Source organism: Cyprinodon variegatus, unplaced genomic scaffold, assembly GCF_000732505.1.
Source record: "Cyprinodon variegatus isolate N-32 unplaced genomic scaffold, C_variegatus-1.0 Scaffold111, whole genome shotgun sequence".
Taxonomy (NCBI): domain Eukaryota; kingdom Metazoa; phylum Chordata; class Actinopteri; order Cyprinodontiformes; family Cyprinodontidae; genus Cyprinodon; species Cyprinodon variegatus.
Window position 1 is genome coordinate 573,934 of NW_015150564.1, and position 17,778 is coordinate 591,711.

The 17,778-nt window shown below is 36.4% G+C and overlaps 1 protein-coding gene across 1 annotated transcript in view; it reads left to right on the forward strand.

Annotated features, from left to right (window-relative positions):
- LOC107084908 (retinal-specific ATP-binding cassette transporter-like) overlaps positions 1-17,778 on the forward strand; it is a 57,032-nt gene that overhangs the window by 6,947 nt on the left and 32,307 nt on the right. The window contains exons 6-11 of the mRNA XM_015374968.1: positions 1,336-1,463; positions 3,607-3,804; positions 9,532-9,621; positions 11,701-11,935; positions 12,065-12,204; positions 15,785-15,901. Coding sequence (XP_015230454.1) covers positions 1,336-1,463; positions 3,607-3,804; positions 9,532-9,621; positions 11,701-11,935; positions 12,065-12,204; positions 15,785-15,901 — 908 coding nt within the window. The remainder of the gene's footprint in view (positions 1-1,335; positions 1,464-3,606; positions 3,805-9,531; positions 9,622-11,700; positions 11,936-12,064; positions 12,205-15,784; positions 15,902-17,778) is intronic.

Sequence of the window (17,778 nt, forward strand, 5' to 3'; positions counted from 1 at the left end):
AAATTAATTTAGGAAAAATTCCTGGATGGGAAGCGAAACGTCTTCAAACTTGGAAACAAAGTCCAATAGATTAGTTTTTATTTTCTCTTTTTTGTGTGGAATTAATTAATAACTAAACCTTTCAAACGCTAATGTTTCAATTTTTTTGTCATATGTCAGAATATTCACTGAATTTTCCACATCATGCTCATATTGAATATATCTATAAAGCACATTTTAAAACAACAATGTTGACCAAAGTGCTTCAGAAGAAGGTAAAAGGCCCCAAATTAAATGCAGAATACACCCATAATACCAAGTAGTACAATTAAATGGAATGAAAGAAACTTATGACGGGGAAAAAAAAAACGTCCAGCAGATCTAATGGAAGTTAAACTGAACTTAAGTTAAAAACCAATGCGGAAAACAGCTTTTTCATCGGTGAATTAATTGACACTACCAACAAGAATGACCTTTCTTTTTGCCCCTCTCTTTCACAAAGCCCATATTTGTAGAATACTTGCAGTAATTAGTGGATTAAAGGAAGCTGAGTAAAAATATCCACACCACAATTTAGATTTTTGTTCCCATTTTACAGTTAGGTGCTGCTTCATGTTGGCATATAAAAGGAAACATTAAAGTGTCATCTGTGTGAATACTCATGTTATGTCACTTTGTCTGTCTCTTCGCACTACTGACAAAAAGTGACCTCCATAGTGGGATTATAGTGATTCAGAGCACAGGTCAGTTTGTGATCTGTTACATAATGAGGAATGTGGGCAATGAGCAACAGCTTTACACTCATGGATTCCCATCAAATTCTTTAAGCTCAGACTTTACTTCAAGACGGCTTCTCTTAACATTTCTTTGAGGTGGTGCTAAGAAGGTCTTTAAGGCTGTTTCTAACAGAAGCAAACATTTCATGTAGAAATTTTTCAGGGTGTTGTGCTGCTTTACTTTCTTTCATGAAATCAATACACGGATCTCATGCCCACACTTGCTTTTCCACTCCATGTTGTTTCCACTGGATACACAACTAAGTGAGATCACCCAGAAGAGGGAACAGGCAGAACTGGATAGAAACCAAATGTACACTCTGGCTTTCAAAGTAAACTTTGCTCATGCACAGACAGGCTGATGGAAATACTGCTCCTGTGTTGAGGTGGAACAAACAGCAAGTACTCATCCTGTTCCGATTCCTCCTCTGAAACTGACTTGTTCCAGCTTGTCCTTGGTATGCATTAATTAGGATATATATATTTTTTTCTCCCTGGACCAGTTTTTCCAGTGTGCAGTTATCCGTTAAAGCCAACAGGGCATGGAACGACACAAACTGCTTCCCTTATTTCCACACAGGTAGAGGAGTGAAGGTGGAGACGATCCTGAAGGACGATGAAACTCTGACGTCATTCCTGCTGAGAGACGTTCCTCTGACGGAGTCTGTGGTGTATCATCTAGTCAATGCCCAAATCAGGCCTGAACGGGTACGGATATGCACACATATGAAGAAACACTTCAGTGTAGACAAGAATACTGGCTGCAGCATTTCACCATCACTTTACAGGATATGTGATAACCATAACGTTCAGGAACTAAGGTGAACCTATTCATCCCAGACAACAATAGGAAACATTCCTAACATTAGGTAGAAAGCTCCCCAGACCAGTTATGTAATGGGAGCAGAGACTGTACAGCCAAATTTCCCCAGGAACTAAACGTTTGAACTGTTTAAACCAATATGGTCATATATTTATACCAGAATTTTAGGCTCGTATGTACCAACAAATTTTGATAGGTCACAGATAGAAATGTGTCATGGCTAGATGAGGTACTGAAAGTATTTTCATCTGTAAACAGAAACAAAACCAACATATTTCAAAGACACTTAAATCAATTTATCAGGAAATTAGCACATGGTGAAAAAACCCAAATCCTTGTGAGCTGTTTGAGAGTTTGAGACCAATGATTTAAAATATATAAGACATAACTAACCATGTGTAGAACATTTACAATCTTAAATCCAATTTGTCTTCTTCAGTTGACTGTTAATGTCATTATATCAATAATGCCCCTTTTCCCCACTGTTTCAACACACTGCCAGCCAGCTGGCTGAAAGGAATTGCCTCACACTCTGACAATGCTTATAAGAAAGGGGGAGTGGCGCCCTAGTTAGGGGGGAATCGTGCCCTAGTGGTTAGGGCATAGTGCTTGGAATCCTGAGGTTCTGAGTTCGAGCCCCACTCCCACAGACTGCCACACTGGGTTTCTGAGCAAAGACCCTTAACTCCGATTGCCCGCTGGACGACTCACGACGGCAGCCCACTGCTCCCCAAGGGGATAGATTAAATGCAGAGGTAAATGTCCCTGATGTGAGATCAATAAAGTTCAATTCCTATTAAGAAAAACATGCTGCTGCAAAATATGGACAGACATGGTGTCTAATTGCTAATAATCCATCTGCTTGCTATATTTAGCTTATTCTGTGAGGAAAACAAACAGCAAAAATGTTTAATATCCTCCAAAATTAGATAAGGATGATTAATTCTATGAATTTTGGTACAAAATAAAACTAAAATGGTAAAAATAATATTATGTTTGCAGCTCCAGGTGGAATTGTTTTTCCGTTAAAGTAAAAAAAAAAAAAAAAAAATAATAATAATAATAATAATAATCCACAATTTGAAGACGTTTCGCTACCTCTCCAGTCTTCAAATCTTGGAAACCAAGTCCAGTGGATTTTTTTTTTACTTTTACGGAATGACTATGACCTGGATGACTGAGAATCTACATCAGCAGGTGGAATTGTTTATTTTTCCATTTCAAAAACAAATAATTTCAATCTTTGTGTAAATAATGCAATGAAAGCAGATCATTCATACCCATTTTATTTGAGCTTAAATCACTTCTTATTCAACCTTCTGTCTTTCATTTAAATACGTTACGTTTACTTTTTTTTCTCATTTAGAATTTGAAAACCCATGTTAAGAAAAAAGTCTTAGATGGAGCAAAAACAAGAAAATAATTGTCTGTTCTAATTCTCATCTTATTGTAAAATAAAAGTTGATTTTTTATAATCGAGAGCAGATTAAAGGATGCTGATGATGACAGCTAAGCCACAAAGCAAGATTTATTCTATTCAATAGATAAAAATAACATCAATTAACTGAAGAAATGAGAAGTGTTTCGTGCTTTAATTTGAAGTCAAACCCAGTTTCCTAGAATTGATTTAAAAATAAAGTAGATGTGTGATGTGTCTTTATATAGTTTTTATATGGAATTCCAAAGAAATTCATTAGAGGGAAAAACTGTCTTCCTCTGGGTTTCCCTGTTGTGTAACACTCTGCCTTCTTCCTGGCAGCAGCTGTCAAAGTCATCCCAACCTGGAATGTTTGCACATATGTTCAGCAGTTAACTACAGTACAACAGAGGTTTTGTAGATAACAATAAATCAAACTGTGATTTTTTTGTTAGTTTCGCTTTTTAAATACGGCTCCAAGTCCCAAAAACAAAAGCATTAACGTCATAATTCAGCAATTTACCTTGTTACTTAATCCCTTTAGTAGTTTTTACAGGTTGAGCAATGATTGTACTAAAAGGATGCAATCCCCTGTTTCCGCTGTGTTTCAGTTTGCTTTTGGGGTCCCAGACTTGCATTTAAAAGACATCGCCTGCAGCCTCAACCTCCTGGAGCGATTCCTGATTTTCCAAAGCCACAGAGGACTCTATTCCGTTCGGAACGCCATGTGCATCCTGACCCCGCAAAGGCTGCAGATCATCGAGGACAAATTCTATGCCAATGTGGATTTTTTCAAACTCTTCCGGCTGGTTAGTGAAGTTTTTTTTTTTTTTTTTTTTAGTCTATAACTTAGTTACACAGAAATAATAAATACAGTTTATGGATTTCCCCTTAATGTTTGCATTTGCCAGTTATTGTCATATTAATCAATAATTAATAATTAAGGATTTATTTAAAGAAGAAGGATATTACAGCACACAACTTTAGTAACCTGGAGGTTAAGCTTGTCTTTACTATAGATTTTCTCAAAGGAACACAGGATCAAAGATCACCTCGACCTCATGCTTTTTTTCTTCCTTTAAACAATCTTCTGGCATACTTCTGGTTGGATATTTAACTACACTTCTTTGCAGAGGGCAGAGTTCATTTAGATTTGTTGGGTTAATGATGCAAACCAGACTTCTTAGCATAATTTAATAACATTTCATTTGAGATAGGAAAGGTTTATTTTAGGTTTAGCCATATATGTTGACTTGAGCTGTTGATCTGAAGTAAAAATCTCCTCTAGGCTTCCAAATATATAATTTGCAGCATTGTGGCCATATTGGGTCAAATGAGCAGCAAAGATTTATCTTTTTTTCTTGTCTTTTTATGGGCAGCTGCAAAAACATTTTGGAGCAGGGTCTTTGTTGCAGACCGTGACCTTGATGTCACAGCAGCTTCCGATTCATTGCAGGCTTTTAACTTCTCAATTGTGCTCTAACTTTACAGAGAGAATATTTACATTTTGTTTGGCTCTAACACTCACTTTTAAATGCATCTTATTAGATCTTAACATCAGTTTCCCACAGGCCAACAGCACACTGTGCGAAATGGCACTTGAGGCTTATTTGACTGACATCATAGTCTCCAGAAGACTCAGCATCCAGGTCCAGACTTTTGGAAATGAGCGCTTAGTATTAAACATGACCAAAGCATGGTACATCTCATACAGAATCTTCTTAAACCGTTGGTAGTCAGAGGATTCACTGGAAAAAATCTAAATCTAGATAAGTAATTTTTTCTTAAAATTAGTGCATTTGTTCTTAAATTGAGGAGGTTAAATAGTCATCTTGCCAATGGAACAAGACAATTTACATTTACAATAAGAAAACACAATTGCATTGTCTTATTTCAAGTGCATATTATCTAAATATCTTATTTTAAGAGTAAAAACACTCATTCCATTGGCAACTCATCTCATTTACCTTCTCAAATTAAGGTTAAATACATTTAATTTAAGAAAGTTTTACCGTACTTATTTCTAGATCGTTTTTGCAGTGTTGGCCCTGGAATCAGGCTGAGGGGATGAAGCTTCACGTTACAACTAAAAGTGACCTTTAACCTGCAGCCAGATCTACCACAAAAATGGCTTAGATTAGAACATTTCATAAAATAGCATAGTCAAAAACCAGACCTACTAAAAAAACTCAAATTAAACCGTTTCACAAAGTGAAAGAGGCACAAAAGTCCAGCATCTGGATGTGCCTAACCGGTGTAGACATACCCCTGATAGAGTAGCAGCTGTGACTAAAAAAGTTTCATCTGCAAAGGCAAATGAAGACAAATTCAATTAAAAATTAATTTTGCAAGGCATCTTTTATTTAAGAGCAATAAAGAACTTAATAAAAGTTTTGGGAGTGTTGAGAGCCTGAAACTGACATGGCAGGAAAAAAAAGAGAGAGCATGCACATGAAGTATTGATTCTTATGCATGAGGTTTGTGGCACAAAATATGCATAAAATACTAGAACATAATCTTTCTATGCAGCTAACTTTTTCAAACAATCAGAGAACAGAGAAATAATAAAAACATGATAGACTGCAATAGTCTGAGTTTTATTTAAGGTTGGGGATGAGCTAGAAAATGATTGCCAGAATTCTCATTAATTAGAGACATTTAAATGTAATATGAAGAGCCAATCAGCTGGCTTTACTGGCACATCTAAGACTGCTGGGATGGAGCAGCAAGGCCCTGGAAGAACAATAGTTATAAGGGATGTATAAAAATACTGAAATATATCGTAAAGTTTCCTGCTTTAAATAAGTTGTTTATTTCCTGCAGACAAATCAGTATTTCATGCACGTGAATTAGTCTTCTGTGTGTAGGCTATATTCTCTTTTTTTCCCATATTAGCTGTCTCTATAGTATTGGTCGCAAAAGTTCCAGAGATAATTTACAAATAAATTACTGTCTGCATATATTATAAATATTCTATTTGATGTAAAAAAAAATAAAAAAATAAAAGAGAAGTAAAGTGTTTATAATAACAGAAGGAACATTCAGGTGCCTCACGTGTTTAAAGTCGGTTGACCCAAAGGATAAACATCTGTTTGTGTTTTTTATTTATTTTTTACACAGAGCATGACTCACAGGGTGGAGCTGATGTTTTTTCAGGGAAATGCAGTGCAAGTAAACACAGCATTGTTAAACTGTCATGCAGAACAAAAACATGACCAGGGAAACACAAGAGGAGAAAATCTCAAAATGTGCTTCGCTTTACATGTTTTTTTTTTTTTTTTTTTTTTTTTTTTTACACACAGCATCATTTCGTAGGACCATCTCCCCCTCTTTCAGTGGATCAGAATATTTTATTTATCTTTACAATAAACAAATGTAGTTTCCTCCAAAAATAAACTGATCAGGTCCAAGAGGCTAAATTAGGAAAGTACTTGATCTTAAATGACACGTTAGTAGCAGAGCACCCAGTCCTAATCTTAGCTCAGCTTTGAAACAGTGTTTATTAAAGAGTGTGAGCTAAAGAGTTACAAAGACTGACCATTAGTCTACTACTTTAGAGCCACATTTCCCTTTCTCTCTTTCCAAAACGGAAAGACAAGAGAGCATGCCATTGGAGTAAAGCAGATGTGTATTGGTCCTCATAAGTCTAGGAATAAATTATTCTCTAAAATATATAAAGGTTTAAAAACATAAAATACAAGGACTCTGACAAAAAGGCTTAAGGGGAGCTCTGGTTTGGTTCCTTCCTTGCCTTACTGTGGAGATATAAACAATATGTAAACAGAAGTAAAGTGTAAGGCAAAGCAATTTTATTTTTATAGCACAATTTAGTATATGGAATTTCAAAGTGCTTTACATGAATTAGATAATAAAATAGAAGAAGAAAAAAAGCAGAATGAAAAGCGAAAACATTTGTAAAACAAATCAAACTATTGGACCACACAAAAATGAGAATAAAAGCAAGTAAATGAAAATATCAAAGGACGGCAGGAAGTTGCGTTTACTGTCCCAACTTCAAACATGTCAACATCTGGAGTTTTCACATCTCTAATAGGAATTTAACTGGAACAGAGTGCTTTTGGTCAAATGCGACTAAGTTAAGCTTATGGATAAATATTAAGAGCAGCAACTCACACGCTTCTATTAAAAGCTTAGGATATGGATATTCTCCTGCATGAAAGGCTCTGTGTTAATTAACAGGACAATTTAAATACAAATATAACAGCCTCACCAAATCCAAAGCAAACTATTTTATTCATTAATTTTCTTTTTTGATGTTTTTTTTTTCCCTCTGGAAGAGCATACACAATTCAACATTCATATCTAATCTGTACCATTCACATGTCTAACAAAATTGCTCCTTGTTACTGCTGTCTCTTTTCGTTATTTTTCAGAGCTGATTAAACGTTTTTTATATAAATATTTCTAAATTAAAGAGGAGAGAAAAAACATAATCCAGGAGAGAAAATAAAAAACCTCAAGAAAACAGATAAACCACTAACAAGGACATTTTTTTGTATTTGGTGTCAGTATTCTTAGGTGATTATAGTGAGTATGGTTTGTGTGGACCTATATACTTGACCTATTTAAAAAAAACAAAAAAAAAACAAACTTTTTTTTATCTTTATCTCTAAAAAATGTGGGGTGAACCTAAGAAATCATGTTTGGAGAGGTTGAGCAAAGACACGACATCTCTTTCTTTCTCTGTCTGAAAGCGTAAACACTGACACTGACAATCAGACAGACAACAACAGATGCTCCTGCCTGCCTCATCCCTACCCAGGAACAGTCCAGTGGAACAGTGCCAGCTGCTCTTTAACAGTTTACCATGTCTCCAAGGGTACAGTTGCAAGAAAAAGCTCTGAACTTTTCTCAGAAACAAATCTTCATTTCATACGAGTAAAACGTGAATGCTGAAAAGAGGAAGGATGTTCCTGATGGTAACTCTCTGTGTCTTGGCTTCATCTAACATCCTGATCCTTTCTTCTATTGTCTTGTGAGTTTTTCTGGAAGGTGTTTTGGAAAACCCAAATAGTCCTCAAGTAGAAACAAAGGAAACTGAGGACAGACGGAGGATCTTATCCGTTTTCCAGATGCTAGTTTGGTTTTTGAATCACGGATATTTAATTTCACTGTTTTATTAGAAACTCTAGTTTAGTTAATAAACAAATGTTTAATATGATTAGAATCAAATTTAGCAAAGGATTCATTGTTTTCAATATGTTTTATTGATAAAAATAAAAAGTCTGCTATTTATTTACTACATTTTTGCTAATAGCATTCAGAGGTGTCAAGTAACAAATTACAAATACTTCGTCACCTTACTTAAGTAGAAATTTTGGCTACCTATACTTTACTGGAGTAGTAATTTTTTAGACAAATTTTACTTCAACTCCTTTCATTTTTTGCAATTATCTCCACTTTCTACTCAGTTACTCATGAGTTTTGTTTCATATAAGCTCATTTTCATTATGGCCTGTTGGTATTAAAAAAAAAACAAAAAAAACAAAAACAAACAACCCTTAAAAATAACTAATTTCATCCAGGCAATTCATTTCTTTGTGGTTGGACTTGGAGCTGCACCAACTTGTTGTTCATTACATAATTACATACAAATATAAATAGTTTTTCAAGAAGATGCAAACCTTATTTCGACACTGTAGCCATTAGTCATCCAGAATTGTAGAAAAATTTTCCTTTGATAGGGTAGTGCACTGCAGTAAAGCATCAGTCCTTAACTTTATTCATTACTTTTCCTTTTATATTTTAGGTCTAAAAATGGTACCGTACTTTTACACTTTTACTTGAGTGAAAAGCTTAAGTTGAGACTCTAACTTCTACAAAATTGTTTTTAAACAGTAGGATTTATACTTCTACTGTACTTGGGTAATAAACATTAATACTTTTGACACCTCTGCTAGTATTAAATAAATAAAAAATAAGCAAAGGCCTTCTTATGCCAACTATTTAATAGAACTTCAATTTGGCAGAAAACATAACAATACAGCACTACAAATGTGGAATTTATCATAGCCATAGCTGGTGGTGGCACCATCATGCTGTGGGAACAGTTGAGTTACTCAGAGTTGGTGGGAAGTAAAAGGGAAAAACAAAAACTAAAACTCTCAACTGCCACAGAGAGTGGGATGGGGGTTCCTTTTTGATAATTTGACACCATATGTGAGTCTTTTGATTAACTTTGAACTAAATAAATACGGTAATTGTGTCTTCTGCAATGATCTAAAGACACAACAAAGAAAAATTAAAACGCAGGATTAAGTGGTGAAATAATTAGATGTGCCCTGCATGCAATTTATTTTTGTGTGTTTTTCTTTTCTTTTTAACCAATATTTCCCTTTTAAGAAAGAAAAAGACGCTTCAATTTGCTTTCTGTTTGTTTTTTTTTTTTTTTTCATGGTCTATTCAATATTCATTATTAAATTTAACATCAATGTTTCTTCTATTTTTTTTTCAATTCCCAAGAATGGTTAGAAATGATAATTTACCTTTCAAAACATTTATCTTTTTTTCTTTAGCTTCCTCGTATTCTGGACAATTACTCTAACGGCATTGACATTCACTTCTGGGTCCGGATCGTCTCCGCTGCTTCGGACAGACTGGGAGAGGTAAGAACCAGTCAGCACAGCAAACCAGTAGCTCCCCATTCAAAAGTTCACAGCTTCCTATTTATAGCTGACAGGAAATGGTTGCTTCCTCCTGGCTGAGTTTATACGCAAACAGACGGTGGAGAGATATTTTCTGATGCGTGTTAGGAAATCTAAATGTAGAGCAAGCCCATTTGACTGAAAAATAATAATAAATCATTATTATATAACAATATGAATGGGAAAAAAAACAAGAGCAGTCTGCGATCCAGGAAATAATGATGATGGATGAGTTCCGATGATTTGTTTCTATAAGTTTTATGTTGTTGTTTTTTATCTATTATTCTATTTTTATTCATAATGCATAAAATGTAAGTCTGGAGTCTTGCTGAGTTCTTTGTATAACAAATATCCAAATAAAATTATTATTATCCTATGACCTAATTTCACTTCTTTTGTTTCCAAAGATTTGTTCAATGCAGTTGACAGTCTTACATCCTGTTGGTGACAGAGTTGTCTCTTTTGGCACTGTACATAGTGTATGCTTGAAGTGGAAGGCATAAATATCTCACTTCCTGTGAATCAGATGAGGAAGATCCCAGATATTACATGACTTGAGCACACTGAGCAAGTACTTTTCAAGATGTCTTATTTTGCTTTTTATGAATAGAATCATCAACATTACTTCAAAATCAGACAAAGATTTCCCCAAGTAAATGGAAAATACAGATTTTCTTAACAGTGGACCAATTTTTTTTCATATCAATCTGAATAAATAATGGATTAACTGCTACCAGCCACACCTACTGTCAGGGTTGGGTGGAAGTTGGTTGAGGACGCAAATGCAGACATGGGTTCTTACAGATATTTAATGTTTCAATTCAGTTTATTTCTATAGCGCCAATTCACAACACATGTCATCTTGAGGCACTTTACAGTTCACCAGTTCATACATTCATCTAAGGAAAACCAGCTGATTGCATCGACTCATTGACTCAAATACAATCCCTTACACTAAGCATGCTTGTAGTGACAGTGGAGAGGAAAAACTCCCTTTTCACAGGAGGAAACCTCCAGCAGAACCAGGCTCAGGTTGAGCGGCCATCTGCAGAGGCCGACTGGGGTTCAAGGAGACAGAAGCAGAGATACAAAAAGCAGCTTTAAAAGGCGGCCCCGTGCAGGAAACACACAGCCAGGCAGACAAACTCCGAGCTAACTCCCATGTCAGAGGATGAAGAGAGCATATCCAGCCAGTCACAGTCAGAGAAACAGGACTATACTGGAAAATCAAGCCGATCTCCAACATAAGATGTTGATGGCAGCAGCACAGCTGATATTTCTCTCCAGGATGGTGTCACAGCCAAATAGAAACAGACGAGGCAAAGCTACTACGGGGCAGCTAATGTGGCAGCGACAAAAGAATCCAATAAACAACAGGCAGGGAAATCAGGAACCAAAACAGGCAGACACTCTGGAGGAATATACAATAGGAACGAAGTATTGATGATAATCTAGCACTGATGAACTGCAGAAGAGGAGTATATATGGGAGACAGAACCAAGAGTGGAGAAATCAGTTAATTGGGAGCAGGTGTGGACAGAAGCAGCTAGAAAGGAGCTAAGGAGAAAGGAAAGAGGCACTAGGGGGCAACAGAGAGTAGGAACGTGTCAAAAGAAGCTAATGGAAAAGGATTTAAGAATAAATAACTGAATACAGAGGCATCTAATAGGACATAAAACAATCTAAACAAAGTTTAAAGGTTAAACACAAAAGTAGAAATTTGAGTCAACAAAAAAAAAAACAGAGCACAGGAGGTCCAACAAATTTTAACACAAGTGTGTGAAGTATCAATTCCTGTCATTAAAAGATGTAAGATACTGTAAGATATTGTGTTATATTATAAGTTGTTGATCTGAAACATTTAACTGTTTGCAGTAATTAAAGCGGTTGCCTATTTTTCTAAATAAATGACTTACATTAAAATGTACATCAGAATCCTTCCAATTATAAACCCTGCATTTTAAATAGACGTTGAACTAGAATCTTCCTGTTTTCTCTTGTTTGCCACTAACTTTTCCACTTTCTCTTATATCGTTCCAGTTATTCCACAGGAGCAGCTCCAGGGAGCTGATCCAGGTCTTAAATCCTTTATTCCAGAATAATCTGTCCTTCAGGAAGGTGATGGCGGCTGCTTCCAGCCTGGTATGTGGCTACACAGAGGGGGCTTTCTCCAGAGTCACCTCTTTTAATTGGTATGAGGACAATAACTACAAAGCCTTCCTGGGTATCAGCAGCGGCTGGGCCAAGGGTGACTACACTTACGACAATAGCACCAGTGAGTGCATTTCTCGTTTTAATAACATAGCAGATTGACTGGATCCCTTTATTAAAATAGTGGATTTGTTAATAAGGGGATTCAAAATGCAAAAGAAAAAAAAATCAATTAAGTGGTTCCCTGTTGCAGCTCCTTTCTGCAATGACTTGATGAAAGAGCTGCAGTCCAATCCTGCCACAAGGATCGTGTGGAACTCTGTGAAACCGATGCTGATGGGACGGATCGTCTACGCTCCCGACTCACCTGCTGTCAGGCAAATCATAAGAAATGTAAGACACAAATGGAAGGAAGTTTATTGTTTAGAGTTTCTGTGAAACATTCCAAGTTTTTAGGATGCATTTAAGATGATTTGCTTCACTTCAACCTGCCTCTATTGCTTGTATTATTTTCACACACTATATTATGTTTGAGTTAATGCATTTTATTGCAACTCTGGATATATGCTTAATTTTAATAGAGGGTGAACCTCTGCTGAAGTCTACAGAATTTTGGAGCCTCTAATAGGTTTTCATCCAGAATTATCCTGCAGCAGCAACCACAGTATGGTACAGAAACTTTGAAACTATCTGAATGTGGAGCTCAAGCCATGCCCAAGCATGGAAAAGTTCAAATTCTGGTATGAAAACAGCTATTAGACTAAAATTATTCTTATTGTAGTTCTGACTCTTTTTATTTCTTTTCATCAAACAGTATTATTGTTGTTATTAATCTTGTAGGTGCTTAAATGTGAATATATTAATTGTTAATATATGAATAGTACTCAATACAGAAATATAATAATTATTCATTGTAAGGAAACTTTATCGTAAAGCTATGGAATAATTAGTTTTTCATGTATAGGGGTTGGACATCATACGTTTATACTTAACCCCACAACCTGAATATGTATAAAGTTTGAAGTATAACTTTTTATATCTATATATTCTCTTTTTGTCTCTTTCTTTCTGTACAACATTAAGGCTACATATTCAAAACTGATTTATTTGTGTTCATTTTTTGGCTGCTCCTTTTTCCAGAAGTCAAACTTCAAAATCATTATGAGTCATTTGTCAGACTTGACAAAGTTTTCAGGCCACATGCTCTTCCTGCCACAACTGTATTTCAAACCCAGGTCCCCTGTGTTGTAGACGAAGTCTTCATTTTAGGCTACTTATATCTCAGTGCTTGGCATAAATATTGGCACCACTGCTACTTTTCCCCTTTTTGAAAAGTCACCGCCATCAAACAAAGTGTATTTTATTTCAATTTTACATGAAAGACAAACACAAAAAAGGACATTGGAAATGGGAGGGACATGGTGACATTTTGTAATCTTTGTTTAGAACCCAAAACGGGGTCTAGTTTACATTTCAAGTTTGCAGTTTGAAAAAAAGCACTACTGAAAACATGAGAAAGAAGATGTCCCGGTCATATTTGAATGATAAAAAAATAAAACCTCTATTGAAATCTAACACTGTAAATCCTCGTGAAAACACATGGTGTAACATGGTGGTGGCTGTATCATGTTGTGGGAATGCTTTTCTTTAGCAAAACCATATAGAAATGGATCAAATTCCCACCAGCAGTCATTTAGACGTTGGTTTTTAGGGCAAATCTGGTCGGTCAGTCATAGTTTTAATTTAGCCCAGAAATAATTGTTGAAAAGTTTGGTAAGACGGATTTTGTCCCACTTTATTAAAATAAAACACGTTGAAAAGACGTCTCAAACCCAGTATGCAACGTCTTTTTAACAATCTAAAAATTGTGGCTTTTAACCTTTAACTTTTCAACCACATGTAGATATAGTTTTGACGTAATTCATGTCGTCTTTTCAATGTCTTTCCAACCAATCTTTGCTCTATGGAAATACTGGGTAATCCAAGAAGAAAACCCATTTTAAGTAACAGGCAGAGGTTCATCTTTTAGTAGAATTAAACAAATTCCCAGAGCTTCAGAATTGGATAACTTAAGCTCAAATGCATTTAAATTTCCAGGCAAAACTGGAAAACTACTGTTGACAACGAATCTGACTCATGTTGAGCTGTTGTCCAAAGAAAAATATAAGAAAAAGCTGTTGATAATCAGAGCTGGTAGATCATATTGCCTCACTGGGGGCTTAATGATTTTATCACACAATATTTAGACCTCTTGTGTCATAAAATTAAAATAAAATACATTCAAATGAGTTGTTTTACTGGTACAAATGTTAGAGACCCTCAAGGCTATAAATAGCTTTTCAAAACACAGTAGATAAAAGGTAGAACATCTGAGAAAAAACTCAGTGTTTGCAAGATCTGGAGTCATGGTGGTATTTTCAGTAAAAAGTGGTTTTAATTTATACGTAATCAAGGTTAAGATAATAACACTAGAACAGCACAGGGAAACCCTACAACGTCCAAGATACTTCTAGAAAGAAACTGAATGAATTTGGTATCACATAAGCCCACCCAGAGATCCTTTCAGTCTCCCACTGACATCCATATCTTTGTTTTTCTTTGAGTTGGCTATTCTGACACACTAAACAATGGATTTCCCCCCTAAAAAAAGGGGATCAGCTTTCCCCATGTCATGTCCAGACCTTTGTATCTAGATGTAGATAAGTGTTTGTCAAAGCCTTTAAGCTAGGAAGAGGGGAGGGGGGAGCAGTCATGGATGGCTTGGTTGCAATGGAAGAACACAAGCTGATGGGCTTCAGACTGTCAGGGCCGTGGCTTTTCCAGAGTTATGCCACGCCGTCATGGCTTCTCCTTAAAGAGATGTGGGAGCACAGAGAAAAAGGACACACCCTAATGTTTGTTCCTACCCAACCTTTCTAAACCTCTTTGTTTTCCTCTGGCGTCAGCTGGAATCTTAATTGCATGAAGAATGTGACAATCAGTGGGTCAATCCGTTACTTTGCAGAAGGGAAAGACTCTGGCGGCTCTTTGTTGTTGTGCATCAGACTACGTCGAGGAAATGCTGGTCAGAAACGATGTTTTACAAACATGTTGTCGTCATGTGAGAATGCTCTTGTAGAGTATTGAGCTACATTTGTCGGCCTTATCTTATATCCTGTCACACCCACTGAACCCAACCCATGTTTATCAGATTTTCCAGGCAGAAATTCTTCAAAATTAAAGAAAATTTAGTTATAAAATCTAAAAAATTACTCCATCATTACATGTGGAATTACAGCCAAAAAGCTCCAGATCTTAGCCCCTGCTCGCTTTTCTAAAATCAGCTTGAGGAGTCCCCCTCTTCCCTTGTGTCGCCTGCTGTTTTAAACTGTCCAATGGAATGAGGAAGCTCCCGGTTGTGGGAACCTTACTGGGATTCACTGGGCCGGCTGAATGCATTCAGCCAGTTGTCACCAACTGCCTCCATTGTCATCCTGGCTCCATTGTCCCCTTTGTCACCCGAAATCAGACACACACAAGGGGAAGGCGTTTAATTGGGTGTACTCTTGAGTGCTTTTACCCCCCACTGCACATGACTGAATGCTGAAGTAGCCAACCTTGGGTGCACGCCACACAAAGCACTGTACACATCCCAGGGTTTGAACGATAAGCGTGCAGTAAATATTTGACGATCTGGCACTGAAAAGCGTTCGTCGCAGGTTATCTGTGAAGGCTGGCGGGAAATTCTCCGTGGGAGAATGTGCATGTTGTCTTTGCAAAGCTTGTTTTCGCAGAGTTTGATGTGGGAATGGTATGTAGCAGGAGATTAGTGTGTGTGTGTGTCTGTGTGTGGTTGTGTGCATCTTTTTAAGCATCCAAGTTTCGTGTCCAACTTTGGATTAGGTGTTTTTTTTTTTTTTTTTTCCCACTCCTACCAATGTTTCCTGCAACGTGTTTCTATATTTTTGGATTCACACGTTCTCCTCTGCTGCAGGCAAACACCACGTTTGAGGAGCTGGAGAGGCTGAGGACTATGGGAAAGGCCTGGGAGGAAGTGGCTCCTCAGATCTGGGCTTTTTTCCAAGATGGAGTCCAAGTCAAGATGATCCGGGTGGGACAACGCTGCAGTCTGTCTAAATAAATAACCTGCTAGCTTATCTTGAACCAGATCCACATCTTTTGACAGAAGAGATGCATATGATGATGATCTTTATCACTGCTTCCATTCAACTGAAATCCAATGCCCAAATATTGTCCGTTTGAATAAGGTGGCAGATGACGTTCTGTTATCACAGGCCTCTTTCTCACCATTTAGTTAGAGTTTCCAGTACAAATATGGAAATTTATCTTAGGTTAATAATGCATCTCTTTCCATTTGTATTATTTCTCTATTTGCAAATCTAGGCCATTATTCATCTAGGTCTCTGGGCGACACCTCCTTTCTACAGATGAAACCAGATATATCCATTTGCTGTAAAAAGTAACATGACCCTCTCTACTCACTGTCTGAAAATAATTTGGACACAATATTTCCTGATTTAGGTCAGTTATGCTAAAGAAACCAGAATAACAAGAATCAACTTCTTATTTGAAATGTACTTTAATGTTTAAACTCTCTGGTGAAACTGTATTTTTAAGGTGTGTGACCTTGGATCAAATGTTTTTAGCATCTTTCCTCGGGTTTCCTAACATTAGCCCCTTCCTCCTGACAGAACTGGTGTAACCCAATCAGGTCCGAAAGCCACCTCGCCCGCTCACATCTCAGATTTGCCCTCTGAGATCTTTGTGATGGCCACTCCTAAACACTGACTCTGTCCACCTTAAGCCACTTTGTTACACATTTTCTGTATGTTTATGGTCACCACCTACTTAGGAGACCCATTTGTTTTTAAGCTTTAGTTCCTTGCTGAAGCTTGAGGTGTTTCTCGAGTATTTCGACAAGTTCATAATTTTCATCCTGCAGTAAAACACCCACACAGTATTATATTGCCAACCCCACAGTTCACAGTTGGGATGATGCTTTTAGCCCTGCAGTCATCACCAATTTTCCCCCAAATGTCGTTATGACCAAAAACAATGAAATCTTAGTTTAATCACAGCCAAGGTCATATCTTGGAAATATAAGTCGTTTTTCCCTGAGTCTATTTGGAAGCTACAGTCTGGAGTAAAGGCTTTTTTGTCGCTGAGTGTCAGCAAAGGACTTTGAACCCATAGTTGAGATTCTTGTAAGATTTTCCTATTGTGTGTAATACAGAATTTTCCTTTATTTTGCAGCTAAACATTCCTTCCCTCTTTAACCAACAAGGGACTCGATTTGTCCATAAATGTCTGATGTCACGCATACATCAGCACTTAAGCTAACAAGAAATAAGAAAGAAGTGCGGCAGCTATTAGAATATCCTAAATGGCCATTTAAAGAGTAAATCATGCTAAATAAGAGTAAGAAAATATTACTTGCAAGGAAAAATTGCTGAACTAATAACATATTATGACCATTTCCTGGCTTTAATATATTTTTTTGCATGTCCTGTATATATTTTATTCTTGTATTTTAAGGAATTAGTTTTCAGAAATCAAATACTGGGAAGTTATCAATGAAGTTTGATGCCTCTGAGAGTGAAAAAGAGTTTGCTGCCTGTTTTGTCATTCTCATAGAGCAGTTGCTTGGGAGTATTTAGTGCAGATTTTATATTTTGTATACATTTGTATATATTTATAGATGCAGAACTTTAATTTATAAATACAGATTCAGAAGTCTGACATAACAATTATACCTTATAACTTAAAATAGTTCTTAATTGCAAACTCCTCACCAACTGACCACCCTTAGATTCTGGCGTCATGTGTCAGATTGCATAGGACACTTTATTATAATTTAGTAATTGTTTGCTATATCACTTTATGTGCAGCAATGCTTTACAATACATTGTTTATTGCTAACAAATTATTTTTACTGTTGAATTGTTTGCTTTCTTGATCATCTATTTA